Source organism: Berghia stephanieae, chromosome 7, assembly GCF_034508935.2.
Source record: "Berghia stephanieae isolate SIO BIC M18660-M18661 chromosome 7, UCSD_Bste_1.3, whole genome shotgun sequence".
NCBI classification, from domain to species: Eukaryota; Metazoa; Mollusca; class Gastropoda; order Nudibranchia; family Aeolidiidae; genus Berghia; species Berghia stephanieae.
Window position 1 is genome coordinate 12,831,060 of NC_088366.1, and position 20,713 is coordinate 12,851,772.

General features: G+C 34.3%; 1 protein-coding gene and 1 non-coding gene across 3 annotated transcripts in view; both read left to right on the forward strand.

The window, feature by feature from the left end:
* The window catches only part of LOC144976695 (splicing factor 3B subunit 3-like), a 47,684-nt gene that overhangs the window by 1,421 nt on the left and 25,550 nt on the right, over positions 1–20,713 (forward strand). For both annotated transcript variants that reach the window (XM_078921041.1, XM_078921042.1), the window contains exons 2-16: positions 999–1,246; positions 2,532–2,608; positions 3,228–3,321; positions 4,384–4,556; positions 5,625–5,766; positions 6,256–6,368; positions 6,836–6,898; positions 10,867–11,045; positions 11,686–11,851; positions 12,388–12,483; positions 13,544–13,616; positions 16,429–16,580; positions 16,941–17,096; positions 17,885–18,040; positions 18,986–19,129. In XM_078921041.1, the coding sequence (XP_078777167.1) occupies positions 1,021–1,246; positions 2,532–2,608; positions 3,228–3,321; positions 4,384–4,556; positions 5,625–5,766; positions 6,256–6,368; positions 6,836–6,898; positions 10,867–11,045; positions 11,686–11,851; positions 12,388–12,483; positions 13,544–13,616; positions 16,429–16,580; positions 16,941–17,096; positions 17,885–18,040; positions 18,986–19,129 (2,010 nt within the window). In that variant the 5' untranslated portion in view covers positions 999–1,020. The remainder of the gene's footprint in view (positions 1–998; positions 1,247–2,531; positions 2,609–3,227; positions 3,322–4,383; positions 4,557–5,624; positions 5,767–6,255; positions 6,369–6,835; positions 6,899–10,866; positions 11,046–11,685; positions 11,852–12,387; positions 12,484–13,543; positions 13,617–16,428; positions 16,581–16,940; positions 17,097–17,884; positions 18,041–18,985; positions 19,130–20,713) is intronic.
* Positions 15,397–15,458, forward strand: LOC144977704 (small nucleolar RNA SNORD18). Its single transcript, XR_013646389.1, has one exon. It is a non-coding gene; the product is annotated as a small nucleolar RNA SNORD18 (small nucleolar RNA).

Genomic DNA, 20,713 nt, shown 5'->3' on the forward strand with positions numbered 1-20,713 from the left:
AAACTTGGAGAAATAGAAATCAAGTTTATTTTCAAGAGCATTTGGAGAAAAGTCACTTCGAATTTATTATTAGGTATTTGATTTGATTGACTAAAACATTGAAATAGATTGGTGATGGGATTATGATCGGCTGCACTCACTGAGTTAAACATGGACAATTTCAATGGGTCCTCGTCGGACAGTAATTTGGGAGCAGTACAATTTTTCACCTCAACTTAACTTTAGAGTGGGTGGAACCGACATTTAGCTCCTTTAAGTTGTACACCATACATTTAGATAGCTCTATTTCTCTGAACGCTCAGGAAAATAAACTTGAACTCTATTTCTCAGAATGGTCGGCTAGCCTCCAGTAGCTGATGGGTTACAGACACGAGGTCGATGCAAAAGTAAATGCTCAAACAGAGTGGACAGGGAATTCTTGCGAATCATCAAGCTAGCGATTTTTAGATATATTGTTGACAAAGACAGATTTTGTCAAGAAGTGCTATCGCGAATACTCCATTGCGCTTTCACTTTTGCACTTTGAGCTGCACTATCAAAAAGAGAGAACAGAAATATTCCTAAATAACAAAGTCAGAGTCTCAAGACGGGAACAGAGGTTGAAAGACAGGATAGGTCAAACTCAAGATAGAAAGTTGGGAATAAAAGAAGTGCCCAAGCACTGGCAAAAGAACCCCTCCCCCCCCCCCCCCCCAAAAAAAAATGCATACACATCCACCTTTCACACAGACACTCTCGCAAATAACCTAAGAAAAAATTTTGAGAACAGAAACCGTTAGGAGAAATAGAGATCAAGTTTATTTCCCCGAGCATTCGGAGAAATAGTCACTTCGAAAAACTCCAACGCCTACCTTCAAAATCAGTTTAGGTTTGAAGATGCATTTTTTTTCTATAAATAAAAAAATTTGGTACTAGACAATCCTTTATGAATTTCAAAAGTTAAATTGCTTGTGACTTGACAGTAATGATATGTCATCTGTACTTTTCTCTTGTTCCAGGTGATTGTGGCCATCTGCCGTCATGTATTTGTACAACTTGACTCTTCAGCGCTCTCAGGGCATTGTCACTGCCATCCATGGAAACTTTTCAGGATCCAAGTTACAAGAGATTGTTGTATCTAGAGGGAAAGTTTTAGAGTTGTTTCGGCATGACCCAAATACTGGAAAAATCTTCCCCATCTTATCGACGGAAGTGTTTGGTGTTGTTAGATCTCTGATGCCTTTTAGACTGACTGGTGGCAACAAGGGTAATTATACTATTGTAGACCTCAGATGAGATGGGTTCAGAATTATAGGATTCTAGGAGCTACTGTTTTTGGAATCCTGATTGAAATTCCAACTGCTCTCGGGAGTGATGCATTGAGAAAGTGGTGGAAATTTTAAACCCAAGAGTGGAAGAATACTTTTATTATGCCCCCTCCAATACCTTCATCTTTGTTGGGTTCCAATTTAAATTCCTCTTTTATTTATATTATTTTTCCCAATGACCTTGGTTTGAACCATAATTGTCATTGATCAAGAATTCATAACATGTCTTCATTTACCCAGCCATATATGTGCGGCTATGTGGTCTAGTGGTATGACACTCGCTTTCGGATCGGAAGGTCCTGGGTTTCAGCCTCGCTCGACGCATAGTTGAGTCCTTGGAAAAGGCTCTTTACTCACATTCTCTCACCGTACTCAGGTGTAAAATGAGTACCTGGCCGTTAACAGCGTTGTCTTTGTCCGAAAAAATGTAATATCGCCTAACAGGCGTCATGTCTCGTCCTACATGTTAAATGTTGCTGTTGACCAGGGACCCCTTGTAAAGCACTTTGAGCACGTTAAGTGGATATTGCGCAATATGAAAGCTCAATTTTAACTGTGGCTATCAAGTTGATATAATTAGATGGTACATTTGCTCAGTTTCCCATGTTAAATGCTCTTCCAAGGAGCCGTTTGATTCATTCACTTAATATCATGTTTCAGTTTTAGCAACCCTCTTTTGTATGAACACTTTCATATAATATTCTTTAATGTGTAAAGACAAATACTCATTCATGCCTGAGTCATGACATTTGGTATATAGATTTCTTCACCCAAGCACGGTAAATGAAGGCAAAGAGTCTAGTGATCATTGCTGCTCATCTTGTTACTGATGTTAAACAACACTTGATTAATTGAAACATAACACTGACAGCTAAGCAACCAGTCAAGTCCATTATCATTATTAGAGGATATTAGGTTCTGGTCACATTATACGAGCCTTGGTCAACCTTTGTTAACCTTTCAAGCTGAAACTTTACAGATGTCATCTTGTACTTCAAAGTGAGAATGAACAACTTAAAATAAAAAAGGATAAGTTATGTTTGTACAATGCCATAATGACCAATACTACCTGTAAGATAGAGTTTGACATGTTTTTTATGTGTGTGCCGAGTTTACTTGTCAAAATCAACTCTTGTTCAAGTTGGCCATGAAAGCTTATTTTTATTTAAATTGTTTAAGTCAAAAATAATTGTGTATATTTTTCTTTATCTCCTTGTTTTTCAGATTATGTTGTTGCTGGCTCTGACTCTGGCCGAATTGTGATTCTAGAATATCTTCCATCCAAAAATGTCTTTGAAAGGGTAAGGGGTTTTACTGTGTTGTTGTTAGCTCAATTATTGTTCGACTATGTCATAATTAGCTTGGGAATCTGTGGGATTGGAGAAAAACACATTTATTACAATTCTTCATTTTTGTAGTAGGAATGTATTGTGATTTGAGATATAAATATTTTTATTGATTGCAATAAAGTGATTAATTAGGTGATTGGATGAATAATAAAATTAGAATAAATTTAGTAATTGAACAGTCATTTGATTAGAAAGTAGTCCATAAAAATGTCGTCTGTAGGATTATTCATAGTGATCATTGCTAACAACCTTTAGAATGTGATGCCAGATTGTGACAAAGTGCTTTCCTATGATCCAGCTACACAATCAATGGATCGGACAGATGGTTAGAGATAAAAGGCTCTATGCAGACAGAAACGAAGTTTTCTCTTATGTTGCTCCTCTTGTGATTTATTGGGACCAATCCCCACAGTATGATATAAACATGCATCAAAATTTACTGGTATCCACTGAAGTTACAACTGAGTATATATTTCCAGTGTAGTATAGCGGACAGGTGGCTGTGTTTGTGAAACAACTGTCTTGTCAGAGATGCTGATGATACATTTTTTGGCTCTATTTCCTCTGTTAGGTTCATCAAGAGACATTTGGTAAAAGTGGCTGTCGTAGAATTGTCCCTGGACAATACCTGGCTGTTGATCCCAAAGGAAGGGCTGTCATGATTGGTGGGTTTTATAGTAATATTATTGATACAATTCCCTTGAATTTGGTTACAAGTGTACACATTTGACCGAATCTGATTAAGTGGAACAGTTGAAAAGAGAGGAAAAAAACCCCCTCTTTTTTTGTTTAATTATAGCCTATGCAGACATGCTAATGTTACAAAAAACTTTGTGCAGAAATCCATTTGTAATTTTAGGCTCCAACTACATAACTGAATATTTTTTGAATAATAAAAAAAATGTTGGTAAGGCAAATTCATGTATGAACTTTTAAGTGATATTTAAAACCGCTGAGAGAGCGAATTCTTTCATGGTTTTTAATCATTCAGTAGTAACTAAATAGGTCTGCATTGGATTCCAAAAGCCAAAATAACTTATTTTCGATGAAAATTACCAAAAAGAAATATAGAAGGACAAGTATATGGGATAAAATGTTGATGCTAACAATTATTACAAATCCAGGATATTTAAATTTAACCAAATCAGAAGTTAGGGCCGAAACCCCAAGTTTGAGTTCTGATAAGTTGAGAAGTTTTAGCATGGCATATTTTGCTTGAAATGTATTAACCAATCTCAATTTTACTAGATGAGTTGCATAATAAAATTCGGGGAGAAATTGGTTTAAAAGTGTAGAATTTGATACCCCCCCCCCCTTAGCTGAAATCATAATTGTTGTCATTCCCATTGAGAATGTAATGTTTTTGATTTGGGTCTTCTATAAATTTACAGTTTTTCCCCAGCGCTGGGTACAAAATTGTCAAAAAATTAAAATTGTCGCAAACACTTAATTTTTCTCATAGCATAGTTCTGTTTTGCCTTAATATGACTTAAAAAGATTACTAACAGTAACAGCAATGCTATTCATCCTTTTAAAAAAAGCACAAGTTGCATTACAGTCCGGTCTCTTGTGATGATATCTATTACGTTTGCAGTGCTAACCAGAGAAATAATGGATGTGAGGGATTCAGTTTCTCCACTGAAGGAGGGAATTTCTCCAAAAAAAAAAAATCTTTTAAAGGCTCTGTTCAATTTAAAAAAAAATAATTTTTATTTCTTTTTATTCAGGTGCTGTTGAGAAGCAAAAGTTGGTGTACATTTTGAACCGTGATGCTCAGGCCAGATTGACCATTTCCTCTCCGTTAGAAGCTCACAAGTCCAACACCCTTGTTTATCACATGGTTGGGGTGGATGTGGGCTTTGACAATCCCACATTTGCTTGTCTGGAAATTGATTACGAGGTACAGTCTTTACCCACCCTGGAAACGGCATAATCATATTACCGTTTGCTCTGACTTTGATTACGCCATGAAAGTTATTTCTTGGTGAGAAAATTCCTGTGAAACAGTCTTAATGTATGAAAATGTTAATATTGGAATACAGAGCTGACATCTTCTAGTTTTCTCCTTTGGAATTTTTAGCGTCCCCTCCTCCCTAATAAATCGGTGTCTTTGTCTTAAAAGCTATGTATTACATATTTTTATTGAATTTCGTTGCAAACTCTTTGATTTCTAATGTCACGGATTTCCATGAGAAAATTGAACTGCAATATATATATATTTGTTACAAGAATTTTTTTTTTTTTAAGGTAAAAGGAAAGTTATATGATAACATTGTTATAATAGGAAATTAGGATAAGTTGGTTATCATTGGGGTCCCGATAGCTCAGTTGGTAGAGCACTGACTTCACACGCAAAGGGACCAAGATCCTTCCTGGGTGAAGTCAAGATTTTTTCTGACCCCCCTGTCCGCCCATCAATGAATGGGTAGCTGAGTTTGTTAGATTTGGTGAAAAGTACTTTGCAATAGACTAGCAGCCTATCCAAAGGATAGCAAGCAATTGTTATTGTCCGTTTTACGTGAAAGAAACAGGGATAAACTCCGGCTCCATGGGCCCAATGGCTCTGCTAAGAAAGAATAGGTTAGCATTGGGTTTTTAAAAGATATTTAATGTAACACTTATTCTTCTTTATTTTTATAAAATTTACCTTCAACCCTCATTGTCTTGATGGATCCAGCATTGTAAATTTTCAATGTTTTATACATCAAATTGATTGGAAGAATATTGTGTTTTACAATAAGAGAAAGAAAGATAATAGTATTGAATATATTCAAACTCACATTTTTTTATTAGACCTTTTGAATGATTAGGTAAAAATGATAATATATCCAGATAGTAATTCAAAAACATATTTTAAGAGAAATTTGGTCCTATTTTACCTGCCTATTAGGTTGGTAGGTGTGATGGACATTTTAGATAACGTTGCAAGTTGTTTTCAGTTATACATTTTTCCATTTTGGCTGAATAGGAAGCAGACGCGGATCATACAGGAGAGGCTGCTTTGAAAACCCAACAGTTGCTGACTTACTATGAATTGGACCTGGGACTCAATCATGTGGTCAGAAAGTACTCTGAGCAATTGGAAGAACATGCCAACTTTCTTATTTCAGGTGGGTAACAGTAGGAATATTATTATCAAGAAAGTCTGTGTTTGATTGCATGCACATACTGGTTTTATAATTTCATACATTTCTCATAATGGTAATAATGATAATACTTCATCCTAAAAAAGGAATTTTGTTTAAAGATCTTAAAATATAGGTAAATTATTTGGTTAAATAATATAAAAAAGCATGCAATTTGACAGGCAAAATACTTAAAATTTATGCAGGCACTAATATAGATAGATATTGTGTTAAATAATACCTTTTGCCTTGTCGCTTTCATTTGCTCATATGTTCCACTGATAGGAACAATTTGGATCAATTTTGTTATCATTTGGAAATTTATTAACTTACCATCATTATACAAACTTGAGATGTAGACCTTCGTTCTTGATATGTTTTGGGCTAAAGTGGTTGCAAGTACTTGGTTAATATGTTTTTATCAGAATTGTTGAAAAGAATTGGTCATTGTGCATTATTATTGAATTATTTCAGTTCCTGGAGGCAACGATGGCCCGAGTGGAGTTTTGATTTGCTCAGAGAATTACATCACATACAAAAACCTGGGAGACCAACCAGATATCAGGTGTCCTATACCTAGACGAAGGGTGAGTATATGACTGATGATTGGACCATTACGTGGGGGATGAGGATATTACTTTTATAGCATTTAAAAATGGGCAAGATGTAAAGATATTTTTATGTTGTGTTTGAACACCTTTCTGCATGCATACTTCCTGAGCTGTCAAGGGGTAATCAGTGCAATTGAATTGAAACATTTGTAGGCAGCTAGATAATGGGATACTCTGTTTAAATGTAATTGTAGACATGATTTTCACTGGAACTGCTTTTGACCAAATTAGGATATTTTAAACAAGTTTTGATGATTGATGTATTACATTGGTGTAAACAGGAATTTTCTTCTGCTTTTCCTGATTTGGTTTCAAATTGACTTGTTATATATATCTTGAAATTGGCATTTGGCATTATCTCAGTGATTGGGGAATAACAATGAAAATTTCTCATTACTCCCATCATCATTTCCATCTCATTTATTCCATTTTTTTTCTTCCAGTGTGATCTTGATGATCCTGAGAGAGGAATGATTTTTGTATGCAGCGCCACCCACAAAACAAAGGTTGGTGGTATTTTTTTGTATTTGGTATTGTCAAATGAAAAATCTATTTAATCATGCAATGAGCGGGTGGTTGGATGGGAGCATCACCCTTGAATCATATACCTATGATGTTCGCATGGGTGTACGATCCGATAGTGATGTCGTTTCTTCTTCTCTTTACTAGCCTATCCTGCTTCTTTGGTTTGTGATTGTATTTTTGACAGGGGATATTTTTTTTCCTGTAAATCCTCTGCCTGTTTGTTCTTGGTTATTTATAATTTAGCTTATGATATCTTTAGGTTATGATTTTGATTGACATTTGTACTATTTTTGTTAGATTGCTTGTTTTTTTGTTTCAGCGGTCTCTCATATAACCTCAATTGTGTTGGAAGAGACCTAAAGCAACAAACAAAAAAATCATGCAATGGTAGTCTGTTATTACAAAGGTTGGATTTTACTGTGACATGACGTTCGATCATACCATTTTCATAATAGATCAGTTACAGCGATATCATTTGCATTTCAATCCCATCTCTGTTTCTCTTCCATACATAAAAAAACTAGTGAGGTCTGCCAGAAAACCAGTTAAAAAATTCTACTCTCGTCCTAGCTTTATCTGCGAGTACAAAAAGTCTTTTTACTGGAGTTCAGTACTCAGAAATGAATCACTTAATGTGTTTGTGTAAAAGTTCAGCAAATTTTTTCCTCCTGCATTGGCAACCCTGTTTATGATTTTCTCCTAAAAGTTATTTTTAAAACCTCATAATCAGTTCTGAATATTTTAGTTTTTATTCTGTTTTCACATAATTTTCATTCTTTATTTCTCACATTTGGATTTTAAATATTTTATAAAGTTTGATCATAACACAGAAGAAAGCAATTTTCAATGTGAGCCAAGGTCAAAAGGTGCCAATTTTTTTTCTCAAAATAAAAGTGACATAATAGTCCATTCATGTTTCTATATGTGTAGCAAAATCCCTGTACTTCATGAATCAAAGGCCCTTTAGATAACTTTAAGGTCTAACGCAGCATAATATCGTCAACAATACCTATAGGTTGCTGGTGTCACCTGTGACCGGTGACACCAAAATGAGACAAAAAACTCAATAACCCAATGATTTTTGTTGAGTATCAAACTTTATTTAGTAAGTTATAGACAAAAAGACACAATCAACAACAATCATAGTACAATAATATTACCAACTATTGGAGAAAATGTTGCTTTTTGGTGTCATCGGTCACAAGCAACATAGAATGCAAATATATTATTTCATAAAAATGTTTGTACATTAACAACAACAACAATATTGCATATGTTTATTACCAGCAATGTTCAGAAACTTTTGGAATAAAATGTTGGGAAATAATGTGACCAAAGCATATCTTATTTAGCGACATTGTGTCACTTGTGACATTAGACCGATGACATTATTACTTATATCACAAGCAATACCAAATTTCAATTTCGACAATATATCATTAATTTCAGTCAAACGAGTGTAATAACCACAGTTAAATATGGAATTTAATAATATTTCAGAAACCAAAGACTTCAAAAATAGAAATATACATGGAAATTAGAGCATCTGAATGTGACTTGTGACATAAGACTGGTGACACCATTACTTATGTCACAAGCAACACCAAATCACACTTTCGTCCATACTATATAATTATTTTCAGTCAAAAAAGCACAATAACCTACTCTAAAATGAAATTCAATAATATTTTAAGAAACTAAATACTTTCAAATTGGAAATATACTTAGAAATTAGTAATACCATTGTTGCTATTACTTTGGTCAAAATCGGCACTAGAACGCAATTTTGCCTCAATAAATCAATAATAGCAACTGAACACATGTAATATAGCCTGTTAAAATGTAATTCAATGCCATTTCAAGCTTTGAAGAACATGAAAACAGAAATACATTAGAAACTTCAAACTTAAGTGTCACCTGTGACATTTTAACCAATGACACCAATGGTCACAAAAAGTACCAGAAGTCACACAAACACTAGATAAATATCAGCCATGGTAATGAATTCATGTAACCATACGGTAACCATCACCCTACTGCTCAAATCTGCTTGTTTGTAGTAATTTAGTGTGTTAATAGTAAATCAAATCAAATTTCTTGACAACCCTTCTTTTATCTGGATTCGTCAAAAGCTTGAGATTTGTCTTTTTCTTGATAGATACAATCCTGAAACATAAAAAATTAGAATTACATGGAAATAATTAATTGTGTCAAAATCATAGTCTTATGTGAGATGTCATAATATCATATTTGTAAATAGAATAACAGCTGAAAACATACTTTTTTGGTGGCACTTTGTAATATCCAATTTCAAGTGTTGCTTGTGACAATGTAAAATAGCGACGACACCAAAGTTCAACTTACCTTTTCTGCCTGGAGCCACGCTGGAAAGGCAAATGAAAGTGCTGACATTCAAAGACTGGTAAGAAGGGTGGATCAAAATTGCGAATCGCCATTTAACGAAACAAACTTCCACGTGTTCACGCATGCCGTGTTGCTTGTGACAAATGACACCAAAACCAATAAACCTCAATATCGGCAAAACGGTATACATTTACTCCAAGATTTGAGTTCAGATAATAAATCTATGCTTTTTTCTCATAATAAAATATTGTATAAACATTAAACTTGAGCTTTAAAGTTTCGTGTCGCGTCTTAGTATTGTGCTGTGTTTGATGACACCAAAGGTCACAAGCAACACCAACTTTTTAAGAACTCTATATGAAATTTAATCAGATATGTAATATACTGCAATTGCGTTTAAAAGTAAATTTTGCCTTTATACTATTAGTCAAATTTCAATCACGTGAGCTAAAACATCACAGTTAATTTCTACATGATTTCTAAAAAGGTGATGCGTTGACCTCGTTTTAAGCACATGCCAAACAGCATTCAAATTTCACTTTCAAGTTGTTTAATTCATATTCTGTTGAACAGAGTATGTTGAGCGATCTCATTTTATCTCTTCTTCATATTATCAATCGATTCCAAGCATTAACCCAATGAAAACAGCCCATAATTAAGTAAAAATCAAATTTTCTTAACACTGGTATCAGGCGGGCACATTTTGACCTTGGCTCATGTATCATATTTATTTCTCTGTATAAATAAAATTGAGCTGTCTTATTTCTCATTAAAAAATTTTTTTTAGAGGAATAGAAAAAGTTGAAAGAGGATTAAGCTGTAGGAAAAAAAAAATAGTTATAGAGCTCTATTCATGTATCTTGAGCTAGAATTTCAAATTATTTCGTTCACATTAGCTCTTAAGTTCATACTTAATGCATGTGCAAAGATGTCTAGCTGACTGTGATAATGTTCATAACCACTCGAATTGCTGTCTATACCCCACTGGAATAAGCACTTAAATGTATGATTACAGATAGTGATGCAGAGTAATGGCTTGGCATAGGATGTGGATTGATTGGGAATTTATTTGACTTTTAAATTTTAATAAATATTCATTTGTTCCATATTATTTATATATTTTTCATTTTGTTTTTTATTATAAAACTTAATGTAAATGGTGCTGTTGAAGCTTGAAGAAATAAATAACAATGTGAAATTGAATGTAGGCTTCAATTTAATATACGAAAACAGATACAATGGCTGTTTCGGATTTCCCCTTTATCAACAAAACAGGATGAATGAAACACTACAGATGAATGAGATAATTGAATGTTTTTGTTTATTCATCTCAACGCCACTACCACATTATCTCATTCGTCTGTAGTGTTTCATTCATCCTGTTTTTTTTTTATAAAGGGGAACCAAAAACGTCCATTGTGTCTGGTTTCGTCAATTAAATTGAAGCTTACATTCAATTTCACCTTGTTATTTATTGTAAAACTTATTTTATTTACCAGCAGGCAACCAGCCTAATATCCCATAATATGATTTCCCGTCGGTGGATTGATTTTATGTGTATTTTAAAACGTTTTTTTTTTTTCAGTCGATGTTTTTCTTTCTTGCTCAAACTGAGCAAGGTGACATCTTCAAAATTACTCTGGAGACAGATGAAGACATGGTAACTGAGATTCGTCTCAAGTATTTTGACACCGTCCCTGTAGCTGCCAGCATGTGCGTGCTCAAGTCTGGATTCTTGTTTGTGGCAGCTGAATTTGGAAATCAGTATGTAAACTCGTTTTATTTATCTTTTGGGAGGGAAGAATGGTGCTTGTGAGTCAGAATTTCCTATAGTGAAAATTAGTAGATAATAGTGTTTTCATGGCATATTTTCAGTTTCCAAGCTTTATGTTTTCCTCATCAAGCCCCCATGATAAAAATTTCCATATCATGTGGCACATGCTGCCTGATGATTGTCCTTTTTGTGTCTGTGTTCGTATAAAATGTCCATTTTTGTCTACAATCAGGCACTGTCACTCACTTGATTAAAATGCAGTCAGGTGTGTGAAGAGCTTAATAGGACATACTCTCAAGGGCAGAGTTTTCATCCACCTTTTTTCACTGGCTATGTTCAACCTTTACTTCATTGAAAGATAAGGCACCATTACACTAAGCCATGAACTCCACAGATATTTGAAAAATCAGCTTTAGAATTATAGCTGGTGGCGTCAAATTTAGTAAGATGTTACTAACTGGGTCTGGCTTTGGAATCAGCATAAACTCTGGCCTCATTTGAAAAATCCACGGAGCCTTTTGTATTTCTTGTTATGACCTAAAAGTAAAACAAATGTATTTTAACTCCTAAAATGGAAAAGCAAAACAAAATGATGTTAAAAAAAAAATCTTATTTTGTTTTCCTTTCCAGTCACCTGTACCAGATAGCTCATTTGGGAGATGATGACGGAGAGAGAATGTTCAGCAGTGCCAATCCACTGGAGGAAGGGGACACTTTCCATTTCTCTCCCAGAGAATTGAAGAATTTGGTGATGGTTGATGAAATGGACAGCCTGTCCCCTATTGTCACCACACAGGTAATGCATCAACAATAACCTCTTGTCACACACAAGTAATCATTTTATTGTTTTTTATCAATCAAATTAGAACCTTTAATTCAACTTTTTAGTTGACTCTCTTTTTTTTGTTTTTTTTTTTGTTTCAAGTTTATGGAAAGAAAGGTGGCGTGGAATTGCTCTGGCTGACATAAAGTCCCGCCTTTCAGATATTTTGATTTTTGATTTTCATGCTTCAAACTTAGAAGTGATTAATGTCAAGGGTTTTCTAATTTTTAAGGTGAAAAAAACCAACTCATAAGTGAGTCAAGGACTTTGATTTTTAAAATCATTAAAATAATAATTTTATAATGGGCAAATAGGCTGAAATTATATTTTATTTTATATTGCCTTTAGGTTGAAATCTTTCTAGGAAATTTTTTTTTTTTTTTTTTTTTCTCCAAACATAAATAATCAAAATGGACCATTATGAAGCAGTTAGATGATAGGTGGTGTTTGTGGTGTGAAAGTAGCCAAGTAACAAGAGGTTGTAAGGTTTCCCTTTCCTTGTGTTTCAGATTGCTGATTTGGCCAATGAAGACACACCCCAGCTGTACACATTGTGTGGGAGGGGTCCTCGATCTACTCTCCGTGTGCTTCGTCATGGATTGGAGGTGGGAATCACTACTTTACTCTTGTTTTTTAAAATAGATTTATTTTGACATGTTTTAGGTGAATAGATATGAACTTATATCCTTAATTTAATTTGTTGCATCAGTCTATGTCCCTTATGTGGAGCTTTATTTTTTTTTGGATAGATGCTTCTTTATAGTACTCATTTTCACCTGAAGTGAGGGCTATTAGTGGTGCCAACCTTATGTAAAAATTAGGTATTTTTGGTTTATACCTGGGTTCTAATTGTCGGTAATATTTTATATAGTCTGTAAAGAGAGGGTTTATTCATTAATTTAAATATCGATCATAATAATACTAGTATGGTCTAATTGCCCTTTATCAGATTTAGGACTCATTATTGTTTTTGAAGGATTGTACTCATTTTTCCAAAATCATACTCATTTTGACTCTCCATTGTACACATTTAAATGGGCCAGTGTTGGCAGCACTGGGTTGTTACCTTAGGCTTCAACTCTGGGACTCTAGATATTCGATTATTGTCGGCCACCCAGTCACTAATGACCCAACATTTCTTGGCTTTGGTACAAGATGTTAAATGCTGCTTGGACACAATGACATCATATATTCTATAATGAAAATCAGTTAAAACAAAATAAATAAAAATTCTTAAGACAATTAAGTTTTTCTCTTCGTTATTGTTAACAAATACTGAATAATCCTAAAGGGCTTTATTTTATACAAATGAATAACTGAATGGAAATATTTTCAATATTTATTTGCTTGAGTTGTACATCACAGGCTGAATCTTTGTACTGCTTGAGGTTGAGTAAGTTATGATACAATTTTAATGCAAAATGTATTCTTTTCACTCCATGGCATTGTGGAGACAACTGAGTGATTGCATACAACTAATACTGGTGTGGATGAGCAAAATGTCAGTTTTTAAAATATTTTTAGTCAATAGGCTTAAATGAGAATGTGAAAACTGAAAAAAACTGAGGTCTCTTGAATTTCAATTTAACTAGATTTGACAGTTTCTCTGTACCGTGCTCCATTGTTATAGTTAATTCATGTTTTCCAAATCCTTGTATCCCACAGGTGTCTGAGATGGCAGTGTCAGAACTGCCCGGTAATCCAAATGCTGTATGGACAGTAAAAAGACACACTGATGGTGAGATGGCATTATTGTTCACGTCTGTACTTATACAATCTATCTTTTTGGCTTTGTTCATAAATTAGTAACATTTTATTCTTGGTTTTACCTAAAACTGGGATGGGATCCCAAGATGAGAAGGCAAATTTCTTCCCTTGCAAATATCTTTTTGTCATGATTATTTAGTTTTTAAAAAAAAATATTTCGTAAGCGTTTGAGTACATCCATCTTAGCGGGAACTTTGAGCTGCAGATTATTTTTTGGGTATTTTATTGTTTTCTTTTTAGTGGCATTGAAATGAGCTGAACCTGTTGGAAGTGCCATTAAATCCCCCCCAAAAGGCAAATTAAATAAGTGAATCGGTGTGATGTGGGCTATATACTAAAGGGTGATAGCATTATTGAAAAGGGATGAGATGTTGGTTTTCTTTTTTTACTCATTGTCAAATGGCAAATATCAGTAAAGTATTAAAAAGTAGGCAAAATGATTGGATTATCAAGGAGGGGATTGGGAAAAACATGCATTGAGGTGGTGTGTGTAGGGGGCAAACTTTAACTTTGGTAGAATCAGTATGGTCTGTGAGTATTGCAAGTAAAAATTTGTTGTGGACTGAAAGAAAAAGGGAAAATTAAAATAACATTGGGGAAATGGTAGTTGTTGGGATGGAACAGGTCACAATACTTACATGAAAGTCATTGACTCTACCTTTGTCCGAAAAGAGCTTTATTTTACATGAAAATTTTTTTTTTCTTTTTTGTTTTGTTTTTGTTTTGGAAAAATTGTTTTTTCTTAATTTCTCCAATGTATAAATCAAACGTTTTTGAGGGCTAATAAGTTTCTGTAAAGTATGTAAATTTTGGCATTGTAGTGTGTAAAGGTCTGATTTTTACATGGAATTATGTCTGGGGATGTGGGGATTTGGCTGGGAGATATCAAGTTATTTCCAATGTACTGTAAAACCTCTTTATAATGACACATTCCGCATTTCAAATTGTGTGATAGGAATGGACTGTATCATATTAATGTTAAAAGTAATGTTGTACCACGAGGTCTGCTGTAGTCCCAGATACAGCAATTCAATGAGGTTTTATTTATAACATAAATTTAACAATATTGTAGGTACCGGATAGATTGTATGTGTTGTTGTTGCCCTTTATGTGAAAATGAAATAGATTAGTAATGTGGCTGGCTGGATTCCACCTGATCCAAATGCCAAGCCTACTTTCTTTTGACAGGTGATGAACCCTTGGGCCTTTGACTTGATTAGGTAAGTTTTCAACTTGTCACGGCCCTCACACCCGCTGCCACCTCTTGACAGAATGAGACATGACTTGCTGGCAATATTTTATAACTCTTTGCTGTTAAGGTTCAATTTTACTTAAATTTGATATCATATTTTCCTGTTTTCATCAAGAGAAGGTTAATGCCCTCTTAATGACAATGGTGTATTATTATGTATAACCGAACCCCATCTGTCAAGTATTATCAACTAAACCACCACTGGAATTAAAAAAAATTTTAAGTAGACAGTGATTAGGTAGTCTTTTTTATGTAAAATATGGGGATTGGCTGGTTACAGGTGAAAATTGTCAAAAATTAATAAAATCGTTTTGTTTCTTATATTAGGAAAAAATGTAACTAAACTTTCATATTTTGAAAGCTCAATTCTTTAAACTAAAACAATTTTGGGTGGAAAAAATTCAATTATGATGGAAGATGTTGTGTTAAAAACATGGTGCCAGCTGGTTAATCACGGGCAGCCGGCTATGGTATTGAATCAGACTTTTTAAAAAATGGCAGTATATGATGAAAATATTGGTCCGTGTTTCTGAATTTCTGATGATTCCATTTTCTGATGCTGCTCGCAAAGATCGGTCATAAACAAACCACTTCCCACATATCACAAATCCATCCATTCAGTTCATCACATGAAAACTTTCATTCGTCATTGAAGGGATAATTTGTTGTTTTAATCATTGAATTTAAAAAAATAAAAAATCACCTTGAAAACTCATTGAATTTCCAAATAGAATTGCTGTAGGAACACTGATTAGTGGACACGCAGCCCTGACAGACAATATTACAGATGAAATTAGTGTAAACATTTTTTTCTTTCCAGATTCAGAATTTGATCAGAATTTTTGTTCTTCCTGAAACGATTAGATCTGTTAGATAGTTGGAGAAGTCCATAAATTGTAAATCACTTTAATGATTTATATAAGAATGGACTTCAATTTTAAGTGTTTGGTTGATACAGATTATTGTCTTATAAGCTTTCAATTTATGTCATAGGTTTGATGTGTCAGAAAAAAAAACAACCAAAAAAACAAATTACTTTGTACTCCCAAGTTTTATTCATTGGTCAACTTGCTTTGGTGTTATTTATTGGTCAAGTGTGTCAAGGGGCTAATATGGTGGATTTGTTTTCCAAGGATCATTCATTCATGGGGGTGGACTGTGGATCTAGATAGAGAAATTCATTTCATACTTTTGACGTGATCTTGGGGAAAGGGGGTGGGGGTGGGGTAAGCTTTAGGCTGATGGGCTGATAGTCTCTGAGTTTATGTGAAAGTTTATACATCCAGATTGGTTTTGGAAATGGGATGCCTGACACCCTTTAACAATTTAGTTGCAGTTTCCATCCTCTGAGTGTTGAGGGCAGGTAAAGTGTGTGGCAGGGGTGGATAGAGAGATTAAGTTTAATTCTTTACCACTTTCTTGGACGTTTGATTTTGGTCATTTATTGTTGACAAAACCGTTTATTAAAATGAAAATGACAAATTGGTTTAATGTTTGCATAAAATGGACTTTTTCTTTGTCTCCAATTCAGATGACTTTGATGCCTACATCATTGTGTCTTTCGTCAATGCCACCCTGGTCCTGTCCATTGGAGAGACTGTGGAAGAAGTGACAGATTCAGGTTTTCTGGGTACCACGCCCACCATCTCCAGCTCTCAGCTTGGAGATGATGCTCTTGTACAAGTAAGCTGCCAGTCCCTGTGTTGTTTTATAGTTTCCCATCATACTCGTGTAAGATGTTATAATGGTTTTCATTTTGGTCTAAGAACACTTCAAGTATTGATTAATAGTAATAATAATAATTTAATAAATCAAGTTTATGAGCATCTAACCCCATTTGTGTATGATCAAATCACTTTCAAGGGAGAGACAGTTTGACAGTAGAAATGGGCTATATTTGTTCATATTAAGTATATATATTTTCTCTATTATTATCATTTTATTACTTTATTTAGTTGGTGTTTTTTTTTTTTTGTTTGGGGGGGGGGGGGGGGGGTGTTCTTTTTAATGCCTTACATGTATTTTTTGTTACATATTTATCAGATTTACCCTGAAGGTATCCGTCACATCCGATCGGATAAACGTGTCAACGAATGGAAGACTCCAGGCAAAAAGAACATTGTCAAGTGTGCTGTGAATCAGAGGCAAGTGGTGATTGCCTTGACTGGTGGAGAACTGGTCTACTTTGAAATGGATGCTGTAAGTTGTTATCAATGTTTTGTATCAGAGTGGGGTGAAGGTTTGGAACCATGGAACTGCACTGTAGATTGGATATCACACTCTTGTTTATTCTTATTTGCCAGCCAGAGAATTGCAGTTCTCACACAGGTTTATGTGGTAGATATGTGTTGTTGCACAGGAAAATTAGGCTAGACCAGAAGACCCATGAAAAGGCAAAAAGTGACCATATGGGTCAACATATCAATATATCAACCAGTTTACTTTGCAGTGGTCATTCAGAGCCACTGGGCCTGTGGAGCTGGAGTTTTTCCCAGTTTCTATAATATGTAGCTGACAATAGCAATTTCTGACTACCCTTTGGATAGGACGCTAGTCTTTTGAAAAGTGCTTTTCACCAAAATGAAATAAAATTATAATTATTTAAATTATGCCAATGATGATAATAAAAATGATGCCAATGATGATAATAATAGTAATGGTGCTTATGATGATAATAATAATTATAAAAATTACTACTATTATTAGAATCAGTATTATTTAGTTTTACCTACACTTTGTTCACTGACACCTCCTTTGTTTAAGGTTTACCATTTTTTTTTTCAGTTTTGTGTTTACAGATATTAGTAAACAAGATAATAATGATAAAAATAATGTAGTAATTATAGTAATGATATTTATAATGATGACATTGATTTCTATCGTACCTTTTCCATGCTATGGCTGAAGGCACTCAAATTACTAGTCACACATAGTTTGATATTTGGCATGTTGTGTAACCATATTTGATACAATCTATTTGACTTCAGAGTGGACAACTCAATGAATACACAGAGAGAAAAGAGATGTCAAGTGATGTTGTTTGTATGGCTCTTGGACGCGTGCCAGCAGGTGAGCTAAGATCTCGCTTCTTAGCTGTTGGTCTCTCGGACAACACTGTCAGAATAATCTCCCTGGATCCCAATGTAAGTGCCATGCATAGTCATCAAAACCATATCAGCATTCCAAGTGTTTTGACAATCTGTCACAATAGTTAATCATGAACGTTATTATTCCCAAGACAAAATCTCCGTTCTGGGTGGGGTTCCCGACCTCCCATAGTGGGCAGGGAGGTACTTGCTGTGTCTTCTATCCCCCTGTATGTATTCCAATTGCTTTCTGTCTTTGTCTTGGATGAGATTACTTAGTTTTGTCCTGACCCGGGCCGGAGTCCTTGGCTGGGAGGGAAACAGTCAAATGTATAGTTAATTTTGGGAGATGATATTTTTTCCTTGTAAATCATCTCTGTTATGTACTGTTATTTATTTTTTTAACATATGATTTGTAAACATTTGAATGTATTCCTCTTAGTGAGATCTTGTGCTGGTGTCTGGGTGTGATCTCAATCTAAATACTTTGATAGTGTGCCCTTGGAATCTACATCTTTTTCCTATTTGAACCACCCCCCTTTGTCTTCATTTTTCTTGGGTGCTTTAATTGTAATTCTAGAACTTTTTACTGGCGCTGATATGACCTTAATGTGATGCAAGCGCCGTAAAACCCTTATAAACAACAAACAAAATCTCATGTTAAGAGTACTCCTTTTCCTTTTCCAGACATATTTATATTTTTCAAATTAAGTTTAACATTTACAAATATATTTTGATTTAGTGGAAACTTTCAATCCAAATTCATATTGTTTCTATACCGAATGCCATATACAGTAAGTTCGCCATAGTTAAATCAAATCAGACAAAATTGAAAGAGAAACACAGGCTTATTTTAATTATTATTAGTAGCTATAATTAAGGCATTTCTGTATATTTAATTATATTTTGATTAATTTTATGATTTAAAAAAAAAATAGGAGTAAGAACTGCAATGTAACTCCAGCTTCGGTGTTAATGTTGAATGTTCTGATGCATTTATAGGACTGTCTGTCTCCATTGAGTATGCAAGCACTGCCTGCCCCACCAGAATCTCTGTGTATCATAGAGATGGGAGGGACAGAAGCCAAGGAAGAAACGGGGGAGACTGGGACGTCTGGAGGAATCTATCTCAACATTGGATTACAGGTTGGTGACTGGGGTTTTAATGCATGCCTAGATGGGATGGGTTGGTAGAGAGGGATTTGATTACAGGTGGACATGGTGATGAGATTGGGATCCATCATCAAGGTTTTATTGTGGACATGATGTTTAAATTCACGTGTTTGGCCTGATGATGAGATGACACTTTATTTTCTGATCCACAATATTGCCTTTTCTGCTTTGGTGTATTGTGGTTTTTGAAATTCGTTTATTTAGTTATTTTTTATACTGGCTTTTGTTGCCTTGATCTTAAATTTTTCCATATTGCCCCAATCCGATTTGAATTATAATTTTAAAAAAAAGCAAATTTCAGAGGATATTGGTAAATAAGATTTTAAAAAAAAAACAAACCAGTAGACTTTTTCAGATAAAAAACCCAACTAGCATAATCTCAAATGTTTATGAAGTAGGGATTTTTGTTCAAACTGAATTGAGATCCTTCACTTTCAGTCAAAACAGATTAGTTTTTTAAAAAAAAATTCAAATGCTAAGAGGAAACTGATTTTATCTTTGTTAGTTAGTGGCTTGGTCTGTGTGTAGGCGGATACAATTTAAATGCATTTTTTTTGGCTATTGCATTCACACTCTTTCTGTCATGCTGAATTGAAATAGAAGTATCACAGTGAGCTCAGGAATACTAGTGACTCATGAAATATGTATGGTTTGAAACATTGTGGATATGATGTTAATTTTACACGTGTTTGGCCTGAATCTTGTTGATGAGACTTTATATCTGATCCACATTATCTCCTATCATTTGAGACTGCCCCATTGTTATATTTTAAGGTTGAAACAATGCTTTTTCATGAGAACATTTGACAGATCAATAATAGGTCAATGTTCAGATGTGTACTTATGAGTTTGTGTTGTATGTTTGTTTATTTTATTCTGCCTAACTTCACAATTATCATTGATTTATACATTTTTAATTTGAAGAGTGACTTAATGATTTCTATAGATGTCATAGGTGTGGTACAGGTTTATGGGAGCAACTATAGTGTTGAGCTGTATGTGGTTGACTGCCCTAGTTTGCTTCACTTTGTATCTTCTACATTCATACAAACTGACCAGGTGTTTTTTTTTTTTTGTTGGTTATTTGCATTAAAAACAAAATATGGTGCCCTCTTTACATAACCAATAGCTGGAGATTTTAAAATTATTTTGACTTAAGTAATGAAATGCATAATCGGGCAGAAATTAGATGTTCTTATAATTCCACTTTCATGTGTTATATGATATTAGATAGTACAAGACTGACTTGTGGAAGAAGCTTAGTAAACTTCCAAAAGAAAAATTAAACAGAATTATTATGTAAATACGTCGATTCATTGACTTGAGCAGTGCCAAATTTTGGTATTTTTATCCTTGTCGTTACTATCATCCTTAACAATCACAGTGGATATGATGTTTATCCGTGTTTCACCTGAATCATGTTGATTACACATTGATCTCTGATCCACAATACGATTCTATGCTTCTTTACGTTTTATCTATGGCCTGAATTGACACTTCAAACAGGGAATATCTGTCAAAACTATGTATGTTGAATGTCAGCCTGTATTTTAAAAA